The sequence below is a fragment of the Rhincodon typus genome, chromosome 26, assembly GCF_021869965.1.
Source record: "Rhincodon typus isolate 14 chromosome 26, sRhiTyp1.1, whole genome shotgun sequence".
Classification (NCBI taxonomy): domain Eukaryota; kingdom Metazoa; phylum Chordata; class Chondrichthyes; order Orectolobiformes; family Rhincodontidae; genus Rhincodon; species Rhincodon typus.
The window spans coordinates 29,596,168-29,613,756 of NC_063357.1; the positions used below are offsets into that span (position 1 = coordinate 29,596,168).

Below are 17,589 nucleotides of genomic sequence, written 5' to 3' on the forward strand. Positions count from 1 at the left end.
TGTTGGACTATAACCTGGTGTTGTGTGACGTTTGACTTTGTCAAACCTATGTTACCATCTAGTCAGCTCACCCAGATCCCATGAGACTTTACTAACACCTTCCACCCCAACCTTAAGTTCACCTGGACCATCTCTGATACCTCTCTCTCCTTCTTGGACCTCTCTGTTTCCATCTTTGGTAACCACCTGGCAACTGATATCTATTTCAAGTCTACCGACTCCCACAGCTACCTAGAATACACCTCCTCTCACCCACCCTCCTGCAAGAATGCCATCCCCTATTCCCAATTCCTTCACCTCCGCTGCATCTGCTCCCAAGATGAGTCATTCCACTCCCGGACATCCCAGATGTCCTCGTTTTTCAAGAACTGCAATTTCCCCTCCACAGTGGTTGAAAATGCTCTCGACCGCATCTCTCGCGTTTCCCACAACTCACTCCTCACATCCCCTCCCCGCAATAAAAACAAAGACAGAATTCCCCTCGTCCTCATGTATCACCCCATCAACCTCTGGATTCAAAGCGTCATCCTCCGCCACTTCCACCACATGCAATCTGACCCCACTACCAAGGACATTTTTCCCTCCCCAACCTTTTCTGCCTCCCAGAGGGACCGCTCTCTCCGTGACTCCCTCATCCGCTCCACACTCCCCACTAGCCCCACCACCCCTGGCACTTTTCCCTGCAACCCCAGGAAGTGCTACACCTGCCCCTACACCTCCCCCCTTATCCCTATCCCAGGCCCCAAAAAAACCTTTCACATTAGACAGATGTTCACCTGCACATCTGCTAATGTGGTATATTGTATCAGCTGTTCCCGATGTGGCCTCCTGTACATCGGGGAAACCAAGCTGAGGCTTGGAGACTGCTTTGTGGAGCACCTACGCTCGTTTCATGACAAACGACAACACCTCCCAGTCACGAACCACTTCAACTCCCCCTCCCACGCCTTGGACAACATGTCCATCCTGTGCCTCCTCCAGTGCCACAACGATGCCACCCGAAGGCTGGAGGAACAGCATCTCATATTCCGCTTGGGAACCCTGCAGCCCAATGATCTCAATGTGGACTTCACAAGCTTTAAAATCTCCTCACCCCCGACCTCATCCCAAGACCAGCCCAGCTCGTCCCCGCCTCCTTGACCTGTCTGTCTTTTCTCCCACCTGTCCGGTCCTCCCACCTCACTGACCAACCCCCACCCCCACTTCCTACCTACTAGCCTCATCCCCCGCCTCCTTGACCTGTCCGTCTTCCCTCCCACCTACCCGCCCCTTCCTCCCAACTGACCAACCCCCATCCCAACTCCCTACCTACACTCACCTTTACTGGCTCCATCCCCGCCTCCTTGACCTGTCCGTCTTCTCTCCACCTATCTGCTCCTCTATTCACCTTCTATCATTGCCTCCCCCTCTCTCTATTTATTTCAGAGCCCCCTTCCCCTCCCCCATTTCTGATGAAGGGTCTAGGCCCGAAACGTCAGCCTTTCTGCTCCTATGATGCTGCTTGGCCTGCTGTGTTCATCCAGCTCTGCACCTTGTTGTCTTGGATTCTCCAGCATCTGCAGTTCCTACTATCTCAGGTATTTTTCAATATTGTGGTAAGGGAAATAGGGCATAATCTCATAAATAACAAAGTAATAATGATCAGTTCATCTGTTTGTAATAATATTGGTTGAGGGATATGCATTGGCTAGGACCCTAGAAAGAACGCTCCTGTTTCCCATCCAGTCGTGGCCAAGGGATGATTTGTGTCATTTTGAGCTGGTAGAGGAGGCTTTGTTTTAACATTTCGTCTGAAAGACAGCACCTGCAATAGTTCAATGTTTCCCAGTTAGTGATGGGATTGTTAGCCTGGTTTATGTGCTCATGTGTAGAGTGGGGCTCCGGTCCATGATACTTTGGCTCAGAAGGTGACAGTGAGACTAACTAAGCCATGACTGACATCTGGGTGAACGGAACAATTACAGAATTGAAATGTGTCAAGTTGAGTTGATATAAGTGACAAAGCTTTGTTATTGGCCTTAGAATTGTGTATTCAGAAGGGGAAAGTCAACTGAGATCCCTTCTTCCAAATTTGCTGTTTGGTGTTGCATTTTGGTAGGACAAATCAGGGCAGGACTTATACACCTAATGGTAGGATCTTGGGGAGTGTTGCCAAACACAGGGACTGTGGGGTGGAGGTTCATAGTGCCTTGAAATTGGAGTCACAAGTAGACAGGGTAGTGAAGAAGCCTTTTGGTACACTTGCCTTTATTGGTTTGTGCATCGAGTATAGGAATTGGGAGGTCATGTTGTGGCTGTACAGGACATTGGTTAGGCCAGTTTTGGAATACTGCATTCAATTCTGGTTTTTCTGATGTAGGAAAATTGTTGTCAAACCTGAAAGTTTACAGTAAAGGTTTATAAAAATGTTTCCAGAGTTGGAGGGTTTGAGCTATAGGGAGAGGCTGGATAGGCTGGGGCTATTTTTCCTGGAGCGTTAGAGGCTGAGCGGTGACCTTACACAAGTTTATAAAATCATGAGGGGCCTGGGTAGGGTGAATAGCCAAGATCTTTTTCCCAGGGTAAGGGAGTCCAAAATTAGAGGGTATAGGTTTGAGGTGAAATGTGAAAGATTTAAAAGGGAGCTAAGAAGCAACTTTTTCACGCTGAGGGTGATGTGTATATGGAATGAGCTGCCAGAGGAAGTGGTGGAGGCTGGTACAATTACAACATTTAAAAGGCATCTGGATAGATATGAATAGGAAGGGTTTAGAGGGATATGGGCCAAATGCTGGCAAATGGGACTTGATTAATTTAGGATATCTGTTCGGCATGGAAGACTTGGTCTGAAGGTTCTGTTTCCGTGCTGTACAACTCTATGACTCTATGATTTATTAAACTCCCATTAAAATATATCTAGACAATAGGAGAAGTACAGCAATATTGATTAGCATGGATAGTTCATCACTATCGTACTATTAAGCAGAATTTCTCAATGACATTCAAAAGATAACCACCCCAACCATTTATAAAGGAATAAATACACAATTCTCAAAAGATGGAAAGGTTTGCAATTCAAAGCTTTAAACAACTGATTTTAAGTTACCTAATGCTAATATATCCTTAAATTACTGTTTCAAAAGTACATAAATTCAAACAATTTTTGTTTTATTACATTACTTCATCTTTTTTTTTCTGTTCATTCCTTGTTGTGTTCTCTAATTTCCTTCTGCTGTTTCTATTGTCTAGTTATCTTTTTGCCTTTCTGTATTTAAGTTCTTCCTTCTGCCAATTTTTCTCTTGATTCAAAAACCAGGCTTTTATCTGCTGGGAGGAGGAGTTATATTTGTATGTTATGAGAGAAGTTCCTCAGACATTGTTCTCAGGAAGTTAGGATGTACTGATTATCATACTGGTACATTCATGTAGCTCATTTCTAAATGCTTTGTTCATGCTGCATTTTTGTTTCCTTTCTTGCTGTTTGCCGCTTTGCTATTGTAATCTTTCCTGCTGACACCTCACATTCATTCCCCTTATTCTGTACCTCACATTGTCTCTCATTATCTTGTACTAAAGTACCTCAATATTCTCTCCTTGTATCCTGCACCTCACATTCCTTCTGTTATTCTGTACCTTGTCTTCTCTCTCATTATCCTGTACTTCACATTTCCCATTATACTGTACCTCTTATTCTCTTTCATTCTTTCTACCTCACATTTTCTCTCTCATTATCCCATGTCTCACATCTTCTCATTGTCATGCGCCCTGTATTCTTTTCCCTCGCACCTCGCATCACATTTTCTCAACCTTACATTGTATCTCACATTCTCTCTCATTATCCTACACCTCATGTTATCTTCTAATATCCAGGGCCTCACATGCTTTCAGGTGAAGCCTCACCTGGAGTACTATGTACAGTTTTGGCTCCTGATCTAATAAAGGCTATGCTTGTCTTATAACGATTGCAATGGAGATTCATCAGATTAGTCTCTGGGGCATTAAGATTGTCTTATGAGGAGAAATTGAGGAAACTGTGTCTGTATTCCTGAGGGATTTGAAGAATAAGGGATGACCTTAATGAATCTTACTAAATTCTTACAGGGCATGACAGGATGGTTGTAGATAAGAAGTTTTCCATGGCTGTTGAATGCAAAACCAGGATAAAAGATAAGGATTTAATACTTAGATGATGAGGAATATGAATTAAAAGGGTGGTGAATCTTTGAAATTCTGTATCCCAAGGCTCTGGAACCAAATCATTGAGCATGTTCAAAACAAGAATCGATAGATTACGAATGGCATCAAGGTATATAGGAGGTAATGCTGCATTCCTGCATGAAAGTAGATGATCAGCCGTGAGTGGCAGAGTAAGATTGAAGGGCTGAATGGCCTATTGCTATTCCTATGCATTGGACATATGCTGTGAAGCCCAGTGTCACAGCCAAGATTCATTGAAAGTTTTGCTTAATTTTCGGGGGGTACTTATTATGAGGTCCAACAATGTAAGGGAGGTTTGGGGTTTGCAAGTGGAGCTTGGCAGAGTGGGGAACTAAAGGGGTCAGATGTAGTATGGGCAGCATCATTTTCCACCCCAATCACTGCTGGCCAATTCCCCCTTTCCTTTCCCCTTGAATTGGCTTTGTTCCTGGCCTGAGACTGTCGATCTATTCTCTCACCTAGCACCTTAGCCTTTCATACTCTGCCTCAGGTCTTGGCAGGTCTTCCCCTAATTTGTACCTTGTTCACAATCCCCTGCCCTGCACCTCTCATTCTCTTCTGATCTACTCCTTTTGTCTGTCTTCATCTTATTTGAGTTGTGAGGAGTAAAGGATTGTTATCTTTTCAGATTGCATATTATAAATAAAGATAATACATGGGGTTCATGTGAGCTGTTCTGCAATTAGCTTGACTGTAAGACTGTGTGGTTTGATTGCTAGTGATCAAAGGAAAGCTGAGATTGTTTTCCTGAGAAGAATGTGCAAGGTATTTAGAATTGGAATCAATGAGGTAAATCTCTGAATTTACAATAGATAGTCTCGCGAGTCTCTCAAATGGCCAGAAAAATTTCGGGTTGGAAACAGTTGTGCTATAAACTGTCTAAGTACTTCTAAGATGAAAGGGATTTGGGATCTAGATAACTAATTAGCATTTCCACCTAAATACAAGGCTAATGTGTTTCACATTGCCAGAGGAAAGAGAGAAGTGGAAGCTATTTTTGAAACCAGGTTACAGGCTTCCTAAAAGTCCATAAATATCTCAGACAGAAAGCAGTTCTAAGCAGCCAGCAGAGACAAGAGGGTGCTTGACTTTGCAGTCTATCATAATTGAATTAGGAGGGTGAGATCGTTTCTCATTGAAGAGATGTATCCTGCACTTATCTAAAGATTCTGGGAGATTTGTCCTGGCACAGCCATGGTACAAGAATCTTTGAAAAAGGCTTCACTAATGTGGTAGATTTAAGAAACCCTCCGAAAATTGAGGGAAGTTCTCAGAGATGGTCACTTGAAGTTACAACTCGGCAAATTGGGGTTAAAGGAAGCTGTTGGAGCTGAGAACAGCTGCAGAGTGTTTGCTATGAGGGACTATCAATCTGTACAATTGACGTGTATTGTATGTAAAAAGGGAACAGTTCTCTCTCTAGCTCGAGATAGAAGTTGCAGCTAGACATGTAACCCCTTTTATGGATGTGATGTGTAATTAATTAGGAAAAAGTCAGTTTTCCACTTCTCATACCAGCTTTATTGAACTCCAGTTTCCTAATGGTTAAAAGGACACCATAAAATTGTTCATTTCTATTTCCTCTTAAAATTTGCAAATTTTCAGCAGGATACCAACTCCTGAAAAGCTTTCTCATTAATAGAATTGCAAAACAGTTATAATTCCGAAATAAGCCATTTGAACCCAAGCCAGGTTTCTGCTAAAGCAACTTAGCTAGTCCCAGTGCCCATCCCATTTCCTCAAGCTTTCCAATTTTTTCTCTTCAAGTGCTTACTTAATTACCTTTTAAAAGCCATGATTAAATCTGTTTCCGCACTTACAGATCGTAACCACTTGCTGCATTAAAAAGGATCTGTTCTCAAGTTAGCTTTGCTACTTCTGCTCATCACCCTAAATCTGTGTATTCTAGTTCTTGACCCTCCCAGGAATGGGAACAGTTTCTCTCTAGTTGCTCTTGCATAGACCTCTCTTGATTTTGAACAATTCTATTAAACATCTTAACCTTATCTGTTCTAAAAACAACATTTCAAATTTAACCAATGTATGAATTTACTGGAATCATTTCCAAAATTGTTCTTGTAAATCTTTTTTGTAGTCTCTCGAAAGTCTTTGTGACCTTTCTAAAGTGGGATGGCCAAAATTGTACACAACACATAACCAGTGTTTCATAAACTTTCTTTGCTTTTGTAATCCAAGCATCTGTTTCTAGTGTCTTGTATCAAGTTTGCTCTTTTAACCTCTTCCTCAAACCTATCTGACACCTTCAACATTTCCTGCATATTTGCATCAAGCCTATGATATTGAAGGATGCTGATTTGGCACTTTATGTTGGAATCATTAAACTCCTTGGGTCTGTTAGCTCAACTGACCTCACTTGTATACATTAGTTAATGGATCACAAGATCTGTCATCTTGCATGTACGGCGTGGACATGCCAGCTATTCACAGTGAACCAGGTGGGTGGAAATGTGGCATGTGAATATCTGCAGATGTCTAGTTCATAAAATTTCCTGACAAGGTGGTAGCCTTTAAGGGGCAGATTTACATATGATTCCTTGTGCATGTTCTGCTAAGTCGTTTGCGCCTCATTGCTTATCAGTCCTGAAATTCAATTATTTTGGGTATTCTCTTGCTTGTGCCCATATTAAGTAGTTACTTGGCATTATACTTTGCTACTGAATGCGTCCAATTTAAGTTAGGCTGTAGCAAAGATATGTCAAATGCAAAATTTATGCCTAAAGTTTTGTGTTTAATTTGCGTCAAAATCATTTCATAAACATGCCCTTGCTCCCGATACTGCTTCTCTTGAAAAGAAGTGTCATTATTGATATGGTAGTTCCTAAGTCTCAGTCTGATGGGTGTCAGCTCATTCAAATTTTTTTGTTGTTAAACTCATTACAAACTGTTATCTGCCCATATGATTCTTGAAAGCACTTTCAATATAATTACCTAGTTATAAGGCAAGAGGAAGCATTGTCACTCATTCTGTTTGTATTGTGGCCACACCACTAGGCTGCAATGTACAAGGTTTAAAGTGTTTTAAGCTAAAAGTGCGTAACAAAAGTAGAGAACTGACACCAATTTGTCCTAGCTGACTGGAGTATTCAATCTGACTATTTTGGGTACTCTTTTATTATAGATTTATTTGTGAATCCTTTGAAAGATAGATCATATTATCATCTTGTAATCTAAAAATTGCTATTCTCATTTATTCATACTTTAATCTTATCTGCTTTCATATTTCAGAATTTAAATCCCTGCAATAAATCATTGCACCTGTTCTGTTCTTATCTACGCACAGGAGGCTCCTGATAGGTTGAAACAAAGTGACTTTGAGCGGGTACTGAGAGAGTCTCAGAAGGAAGTGCTGCGGCTACAGAGACAGTTAGCTGTGGTGTCTCTGCGAGAACCTTCCCACCAGCATAACCTTGGGCCTGTGAGTAAAATATTTGTACAGCATAGCCTTATTTCAATAAATCCCCCATGTGAAAAAATATTATCAATTGCTCCCTGTTTCCACAGCTACAGGTTGGTCTCCTTAGATCTGTGATTATACCGGGAAATCATGTAGCTCATCCCAGGGGAGTGAATTCACCTGTTCTTGGCTGAGTCCTATTTTGTTATCTGACCTGGGAAATTCAATACTCAAATTCTACTCCACTTGCTTCTCCTGCTTATTTTTTAACCTGAACGCAGTTAGTGACATGAGACATGGGATATGGGTCTTATACAGTCAGGATAGACTGAAACAGGAACAAGTAAGTGCACAGAGAGCTTCAGACTCCTTCAGTCCAAAGACAGATGGTTAGCAAAGTAGGGCGCATCAGAATCCAATGTGAAGTGGAGAGATTTTGTTTGTGGGATTAAGAAGTTGACAACAGAAATAGAAGCAGAAAGTGCTGGAGAAGTTCAACAGGTCTGGCAGCATCTGTGGAGAGAAAATCAGAATTAACATTTCTGGAGAAGGGTCATTAAACCGAAATGATCACTGTAATTCTTTCACCACAGATGCTACTAGACCAACACTTCCTGTTTTTGTCACAGACCTCCAGCATTTGTGGTATCTTTTTTCTATGTGGATGACTGAAACTGGACAGTTCAATCCATATACAGTAAGGCTTTCCCAGGAACATAGAATCATACAGTATAGAGGAGGCCCTTTGGCCCATCGATTCTACACTGGTGAAAACTACTCTAAACCTACACTAGTCCCAGTTTCCAGGACTTGGCCCATAGCCTTGAAAGTTATGATATTTAAAATGCTCATCCAAGTACTTTTTAAAGATTGTGGGGTTTCCTGCCTTGACTAGTCTTCCAGACAGTACATTCCAGATCCCCACCACCCTCTAGGTGAAAAATGTGTTCCTCAAATCCCCTTAAAACCTCTTGCCTTTCACTTTAAAATTATGATACTTGTTATTGACCCTTCAACTAAGGGGAAGAGTTGTTTTCCATCCACACTGTCCATATCCCTCATAATCTTATATACTTCAATCTGAACCATTCTCAGCTTTCTGTGCTTTAAAGAAAACAATTTAAGCTTATCCAGTCTCTCTTCATAGCTAAACCATTCCATCTCAGACAACATCCTGATGAATCTCCTCTGCATCCCCCTACTGATGCAACCATATCCTTCAAAAAGTGCAGTGACCAGAACTGCACACAGTACTTGAGCTTTGGCCTAACTAAGTCCTGTACAGTTCCACCTAACCTCTGTGCTCTTATAATGTGTGCCATGACTGATAAAGGCAAGTGTCTCATTTGCCTATTTAACTGTCCTATTAATCTGCCCTGTCACCTCTGGGATCTATGGACAAGGACTCCAAGATCCCTCTGTTCTGCTGAGCTTCCTAATGTCCCATCATTCATGGAGTACTCCCTTGTCTTGTTACTTCTTCCAAAAAGCATCAGCTCACATTTATCAGGATTAAGTTCCATCTGCCACTGATCTGCCCATCTGATCAATCTGTCCATGTCCTCCTGAATTCTAATATCTTCATCTTGCTGTCAACCACCCGGCCAATCTTTGTGTTGTCCTGAAACTTACTTATCATGACCCCCACATTCTCATCTACATCGTTTATGTTTATCACAAACAATAAGGGACCCAGTGCTGATCTCTGTGGTGTGCCACTGGACACTGGCCTCCACTCATAACAACAGCCTTCTACCACCACCCTCTAATTCCTATCATTAAGCTAATTTTTGATTCAATTTGCCAAGTTACCCTGTATCCCATGAACTTTAACCTTCTTTATCAGTCTTTCAAGTGGGACCTTGTCAAAAACCTTGCTGTAACCCATAAAAACTACATCAAATATATTTCCCTCATCTACACACTTCGTCACTGCCTCAAAAAATTCACTCACCTTTGTTAGGCATGATTCCCCTCTGACAAAGTCATGTTGACTATCCTTGATCAAACTTTGCCTCTCCAAGTGCTGAATAATTTTTTCCTTTAGAATTTTCCTCAGTTCTTTCCCTACCACTGATCTGAGACTCATTGGTCTGTAATTCTTTAGTTTATCTCTAACACCATTCTTGAAAAGTGGAACCACATTATTTGTCCTCCAGTCCTCTGGCACTTTCCCTGTGGCCAGAGATGAATTAAAGAAAAGAAAAACTTGCACTAACGTAGCACTTTTCATGACTACTGGATATCTCAAAGTACCTTACAGCTGAATAAATACATCTTGAAGTGTATTCAATGTTATAATATTGGAAATATGGCAACATATTTGCAAATAGCAAATTTCTACAAATAGCAATGTGACCAATCCAGATAACCTGTTCTTTAGAGTATTGATTGAGGGGTAAGCATTGACTAGAACATCAAGATAACTCACCTACTCGTCTACTATGTCCACTTAAATAGGCAGATAAACCTCAGTTTAACTCTGTATTTATAACATGCACTTCAGACAGTGCAGTGCTTCCTCAGTATTACACTGGAATATTAGCCTTAATTTTTGTGCCCAAGCTGTGGAATGGATTTTGAACCTGAAATCTTGTGTTTCTGAGATAGGTGTGCTATCACCTGAGCCACAGCTAAAGCAATTATATGCTTTTTCAGCTGATTCAGCTTCTACCTCTTGATCTCCTGAACGTGTATGGACTAATGAATACTATCAACAATCCCCTTGTCTGCCTACCACTTCCAAATCTCACTCAGCCTGGACTCTGTCTTCACCTATCTGCTCACCTGTCAACACCACCACCTACAACTCACTACAAAATCTCAACCCCATCTTCAGCATAAATACTACTTAATAAATAAATACGGCTGCTATTAGTTCTGAACCACTGGACTTGAAACATTAACTCTGCTTTCTCCCCACAGATGCTGCCAGACTTGCTGAGTTTCTCCAACCATTTCTGTTTTTGCTTTAAATCTCTAGCATCAACAGTTCATTGTTTCATTATAAAAGTATAATCCCCTTATTGAAGAAGGGAAGGAGGTGTAAAAGAGGAAAAATAAGGTGATTAGCTTATGTCTGTAATGGGAAAATGTTAGAACCCTGAGGTAGACTGTCTTGATGAAGCTTTCTGTGGTGAAGAGCTAGAGGTTTTCTTCTCAGTGAGTACTAGAGTGGATTTCTGGGATCCAGGGAGTATAGACCCATGAACAGTAGGTGATCAACAAGAATGGGAGCTGTCACTGAGGTAATTTATGAAGGAGTGGCTCCTGGGTGGGAGTTTCAAGGCAAGAGCAGCAATAATTTTAAGCAGGAGGTAGATAGATTCCCGACAGGCAGGAGAACCAAAGGTTATTGAGGGGCAGATGAGAATGTGCAATTCGAAACATGAAAGATCAACCTCGATTTTAATGTATGGGAGCAGGTTGGCAGGGCTGAATGGCCTACTTCTACTCCAATTTTATATGTTTATATGTTCATCTGAAGTAACAAATTTTACCAAGGAGAAGGATAAGTTTGAAGATGGTTGTTAATCTGAAAGACATGTTTTCTAATGAAAACTTAAGGGTCCACTGAATGTACATTTCTATCAATAGAGGGGAAAAGTAGGGAAAAAACCACAAGTTCTTCTGTATTTATGTTGAGAAACCTGTGGTAAGCTCATTTGTATCATATAGTATGATTAACGGGAAGAGCAGTGCCCACTTGAGTATTGGTTTGCAGTTACACCAGAATGGTTGCATACCTACAATACAAAATTGAAGTATAAGCTCCTTACGATAGTTCTAAAGAAAATTTTGATGCATCTTCACTGCGTGTGTTTGACCTTGAAAAGATTATGTAAAAATGTATGTGAATTATTTGTTAGATGTTTATTACAAGAACTTTCCTATTTCCAAAGCCATTGTAAAGAATCTTAACTGTGACGAATCTTGCCTCCTTGTAAGGGGAGATTTGATGAAATCCATTTCCAGCATTCTGTGAGAATGTAACCTTCATGCTGTAATCAGTTACATTGGTACTACGTGTGGCTGTTTCAAAATGTTGGCAACATTGAATTCTGTCCTGCAATTGAGGAGTGGCTTATTTCTATGATTTCAATAGATCAGTCAGGACTGTTTGGGGATTGGAGGAATTGAGACATTACAGGTAGGGAGAAGGGATTGAGAGGAAGAGAAGCAGCTCCATTTTATGAATGCTGCAGTTAGTTACACTGCAGGAAGACAGCTGAACTACACAGATACAGTTATTTCTTCTATATTGCATGTTTTGTTAATGCAAATTGGCTGTAACAAACTTGATGAATAGTGGATGCTGTTTGGATAACGCAAACTTTCTGTTGTACAGGTAAAGCTATTTTCTATAGCGATTTTCTATGGTACGAGATCACACAAGAATGCAACTATTGCGTTATAGGAGAAATAACTGTACTGTTCAGGGGAATAAGTGTGGAGTAAATAACAGACACAAAAAGTTTTGAAATGTCTTAACTTAGATAGTTTAAGCTTAGAGCGCACATGCGCACCCTCCCCCACCAACTGCCTTTGTTTCCTATTGGTCAGCAGCGCTGAGTTATCCCTTTGTGATTGGATCTCTGGTACAGCATCTTATACTGTTCAAGCTTGCTTCAGCAATTTACTTGCTGTCGCGTATGCAGTTTAACTGTTGATAGTCCTTAACCTGAAGGAAGCACTGCCGCCTCAGCAATTTCAATGTATTTTCAATTAGGCTAACCGTATCACTAAGTGACAAAGAGATGGGCAGGCTTATGGTCCACCCCTGGTCCTTTATGATTTCATGATGTTACCAGACTCTCCATGTAATGATATGGGGACTGCTTTTACTGTCTGAGATCAGTTTAAATCCTTTCCTCTAATGCTCTTCGTGTCTTTTTTGTGTATAGGTGCATCTATAACTACTTCGGAATCTACATCTATGATTATCTGAAGGATCTTAACTAAAACCTACTCCTAGTATTGTAATAGATTGATTAAATAATTCAAGACAGATTCACAAATTAGATGTTGCGTGAAATGTTCTTACCTATGTCTAATGTATAAACAACTGCAGCTGCATATTTCTATCTCAGTTTGGTGATCTTGAGTCTACAGAGCTACTATTGTTCTACTTGTGAAGACTACATTAAGCAAATATTTTCCCAAGCTCTCTAACTACTGTCAGCCATGTTCTGCTGCATTAGCCATGGGCAGCCATTGGCCATTTTGCGCTGCTCAATCATGGGTAGTCCTAACAATCCCCCTTTGATTCTCCCTTAAGCGAATCACTAAGCATGCAAGTATGTAGCTACAAATACGAGATCGGCTTTCTGTGCAAGAATGGTTGCCTCAGCAGTCCTGCTACTTTTTCTGTCATTGACCTCTCTCACACATTCATGCTCATTCCCTTCCCTCATCTTCAGTCCTGTAAACATTTCTGTTTGATTCAGGCAAAACACACTTTTTTCATTCTTTCTCTAAAGTGACCCACATTTTTTAAAGTTACTTGATAACTCATTCTGGATGTTTGATGTATAACTGTGTAAATTTGTCCAAATTCAAAATTCTGTTTACTCCCTCAGAGTCACTAACAATTTTTTATGCATTGAAACACTGAGATTCTGTGCATGCACTTTATCATTTTCCAGAATCATTTTATATTTTCAGATAACTATTCCCTTTAAATGTTTTAGAATACCAGGGCTTGTGAGTTTAAATATAATTTTTGTGATGATATGCTTAAGTGTACTCAGGCTTAAGATTCCTGATACTCAACACATTTAATGTTTTCACAGTAGTTCTCCAACTACTGAGATGTGTTGTTAATGAATGGATGGATGGGTTGAGGATGTCTCATCCATCCCTGTGTTGCAACGCTGAAAGTCTGGAGACGGGTTCAGAAGTTCATAGCCATCGGTGAAAGCCCTCAGTATCTTCAATTCTCTGAAAAACAAAATAGCATCCATCCATTCCACTTGGATTAATTAGCAGTGGTTCACTGCTGGTTTAAAGGGGTGGGGTGAAAACTCAACAGCCTCTCTTCCTCCTGTAAGGAAATAAGTGTGTTATAATTAACAAAGGAAAAGCCTACTTCCTTTGTTAGATTGTACTCTCTTTTCTTAATTCCTCTTGTCAGTTTTCTCAGATATCAGAACATATCATCAGATAATTTTGTTCAAAGAGAACTGTATTTCCAAAATTCCAATTTCTCTATTATTTGGATACTTCTACATCAAAGTACATTTACAATGAGCAAATCTTATAATCTGGAATTAAAGATTCACTCATATGTTAAAACAATATTTGGAAGTTCACTGTGTCTAAAAAATGAAATTCCAAATGTGATAATTTCAACAAAAAATTTCTGCAATGAAAATTTATCCAAAACTCTTTCCTCAATCGAAACACAACACAGATGGCACACTAATTTGAGGAAAGAGTGAATAAGTTATATCTTTTGACTTAATTTTTACTTCTTCAATTAACATTAATTAACTGTAGCCAATTCCCAGAGGTAAATTTTTACCTAGCTTTACAAACAAAATTTTTAAACCAACATTTCATTGCAGGTTTTTTACTTTACACAACCACTGATAGTTCCTTAAAAGGACATTACATTAACCAAACATGTTCCACACTGATACAGGTGCACTGCATACTTTGAAATCACTATATATTCCCAAACTGCAAACTAATTTCAAAGTGTTCCCAGATCTCAAGCTCCAGGAACGAAAACACAAATATTACATAAGACAACATTTAACAATCAACGAACAAAGGTGCATTCAAACCAGACCACAAAGAACCACTTTGTTCGGGGAACACTGCACAGAAAACTGGCCTCCATCTTCCTCTCTCTTGCTCACTTACCAATATTTTCTAAGTTTCTTCTTATCTCAGTTTTTAGCTTTTTGTTTATTCCTTGCTCGTAAGGAGAATGAGATGTACAGTAGTTGCACATCCAGAATGAGCAGTTATATAGCACACAGGCACAATGAGCAAAGTTTACCTCCATAAATCTCTGTTGTGATACATAGCCGCTAACCAAAGACTTTCTCTCTTAATTCTACATGAGCTGAAAGTGCTAATCAATTTTTTTCAGGCCCTATATTTGAACTTTTTACCACTGTCTTTGCTAACTAGGTGGCTTTGTGGGTTTCCAATTAGCTTTAACTATTTGGTCAATTAACTTCTTATTTCCATCCACTAAAAAATGGGTGAGGGATCCCTCAGGCCACCAATCTAATTCTTCCTCTGCTGTCATGGCCATTATTATAGGGCTAGCGGGGTTCATGGGACTTGCTCAGACAATGTTGAAATTGAGGGCTTCTAAGGCTGCTGTCCAGCGAGTTCACGGTCACTTGCGATAATCTATTCATTCACAGTAAAGCATGTACTATGTGGGGACACTTGACAGTTAGTTTTTTGTTCAAGGACCCAACCTGCAGTGGCCATTACAGCCCAACATGTGGCTTCCATGGCCCTCAAGCAGCTTCCTCATCCCAGGGCTACTTTCAACATGTTAGTCAGTCCGGCTTCAGTCCTGGCACGAAGGCCACCTTTAATGGTCCCACACTACTGTCATCCAGGTTATTGGGTTTCTAATGTCAAATTCTGAGTAATCTGACCATGTCACCTTAAACCTTGAAATAATCAAGTGGATCCTCGTTCGCTTTCACGTTCGTCCAACCTGTCTTTGGGGGACAGATGCAACCAGCTCCTGTCCAAATTTTGTTCGTCCTCACCCAATCCTTCATACACTGTCCTACTCAATCTTTTTCCTTCCCTAAGAGTCATCAGTGCTGACAGTATCAGGTGCAGATTGTAAATACCCTACAGCCATTCCAATTGCTTCCGTGTTTTCATTCATCCCTTTTTAGCGTCGGGTATCTCTTTAGACCATTTATCTATCTTTTCTGGGTCTGCAGGCATATGGTAGTAATATTTTCTATAAGCGTAAGTGGTGGTGGTGCCCCCATCATCCTTGTTGTCCTTCTCCTTTGTTTTAACTATCATCCTTTTACTTTTCAGGGGAGCAAACCATGTTCGGTCTCTTGTTCTAAGTCACCAGAGGAGTCCGAATCTAGGTCTAAACCGGCCTCCTCCTTTGTGCCGTCCATTGGTGCTTGGCCAATTGGTCTAAACAGGGGTATCTGGGCTACAATCCGTTACATTTCCCTGTAGTCTCTGGCTGTTTTTCCAGTTGTTTACACAGTTGTTTATTAAGTACGTTATTTTTAGACTCTAACTTCTCATTTTTATTTTTGGTTTCTCTTTTAGCCGGTCTGAATTCTTCACACACCACTTTTAATTGTTCTCTTATACTGGTTAACTCTGTGTCATGTTGACAGCATGTTATAATTTCACGTCTCTGTCTCAGCTGCCCTATCAGGACAAGGGACCACCGTACTCGTTCTTTCTCTTTCTTATGGGTCAATTCTCCCCGACACTTTTAATATCAACCAGGGACCATTGTCCCATGGAGGTACTGTACTTTTGTCTGATTTCCACACAGGTTTTAGGTAGATCAAATTGTTGTTTGATATATTCCTTTAGTTTCTGTAGAATTTCACTCCCTGATATGTCAGGTGGGGCCCACCCACCCTTAACAGTTGTTGGCAGGTCTTTGTTCTTATTGTCTGCCATTGTGATAGTTATAGGTCTTGAGCCGGGGGCTTAATTAGCTACAACTCTGCCGTGTATAGATGTCTGATTTAAAGGAGCTCGAGCCGCCTACCCTGTGAGAATTTGGGATCACATGAAGGGAGAAACTTCCAAGTTTAGAATACTGACCAAGGACTTTTAGTAATAGAGGAGTCCTTACCTCTATGGGTGCTGAGATGGGTCTCTAGTCCACAGAGGGATCTGGGTTCATTCAGCGATCCTGCCGACTACACCAAGTTGTTAGATCTCATATTTTCCAATGGGAGACCAAGTCCAGTGGTAGGTTCCAGGTAACCTTTATTGTCATTTCTGAGGAAGGGTCACTGGACCCGAAACATTAACTCTGTTTTCTCCTTCACAGATGTTGCTAGACCTGCTGAGATTTTCCAGCAACTTCGTTTTTGAACCTTTATTGCAGCTTTATTTTCAGTACTGCTCCATTTCTCCAGAGTAATAATGCACACAAAATGTTTTGGAATATCTTAACTTATATAGTTCAAGCTTAAAGTGCACATAACACCCCCACCTCCTTCTTTTTAACTAATGGTCTGCAGTGCTGAGTTATCCCTTTGTGATTGGATCTCTGGTACAGCATCTTATACCATTCTAGCTTGCCTCAGCAATTAAGCTAACCACATCACTAAATGAGAAAGAGATGGGCAGGCTTGTGGTCCACCCTAAGTCCTACATGATTCCATGATGTTACCAGACTCTCCATGTGATGATATGGGGGCTGCTTTTACTGTCTGAAATCGGTTTAAATCCTTTCCTCTAATGCTTTCAGTGATTTTTTTTGTATATATGTGGATCTTAACTAAAACCTACTCCTAGTATTGTAACAGATTGATTAAATAATTCAAGAGAGATTCGGTAACTAAATGTAGCGTGAAATGTTCTTATCTATTATCTAAGAGTAAACAACAGCAGCTGCATATTCTATCTCCATTCAGTGACCTTGGGTCTACAGACTACTATTGTTCTACTTGTGAAGACTACATTAAGCAAATATTTTCCCAAGCCCTCTAACTACTGTTAGCCATGTTCTGCTGCATTAGCCATCGGCAGCCATTGGCCATTTTGTGCTGCTCAGTCATGAGTAATTCTAACAGGTATATTCTATCAACTAACATGGGAGCTTCCAGCATCTCATAGTCCACATTAACACCAGGATAAGTCACATTGTGTCACCACCTTTTCTTCACTCATTGTTGAATGTGCTTCCTGACGTACTGAACTTTATCTTGTTGTTAAGTATTGACCTCGCTATTGGGTTGCATGAATTGTACCATCCAATCATCCTGTGTAATTTCCTCATA

At 40.6% G+C, this 17,589-nt stretch overlaps 1 protein-coding gene across 1 annotated transcript in view; it reads left to right on the forward strand.

Moving 5' to 3' along the window:
* The window catches only part of LOC109913295 (peripheral-type benzodiazepine receptor-associated protein 1-like), a 208,984-nt gene that overhangs the window by 67,893 nt on the left and 123,502 nt on the right, over positions 1–17,589 (forward strand). The window contains 1 exon segment of the mRNA XM_048612371.1: positions 7,499–7,633. Coding sequence (XP_048468328.1) covers positions 7,499–7,633 — 135 coding nt within the window.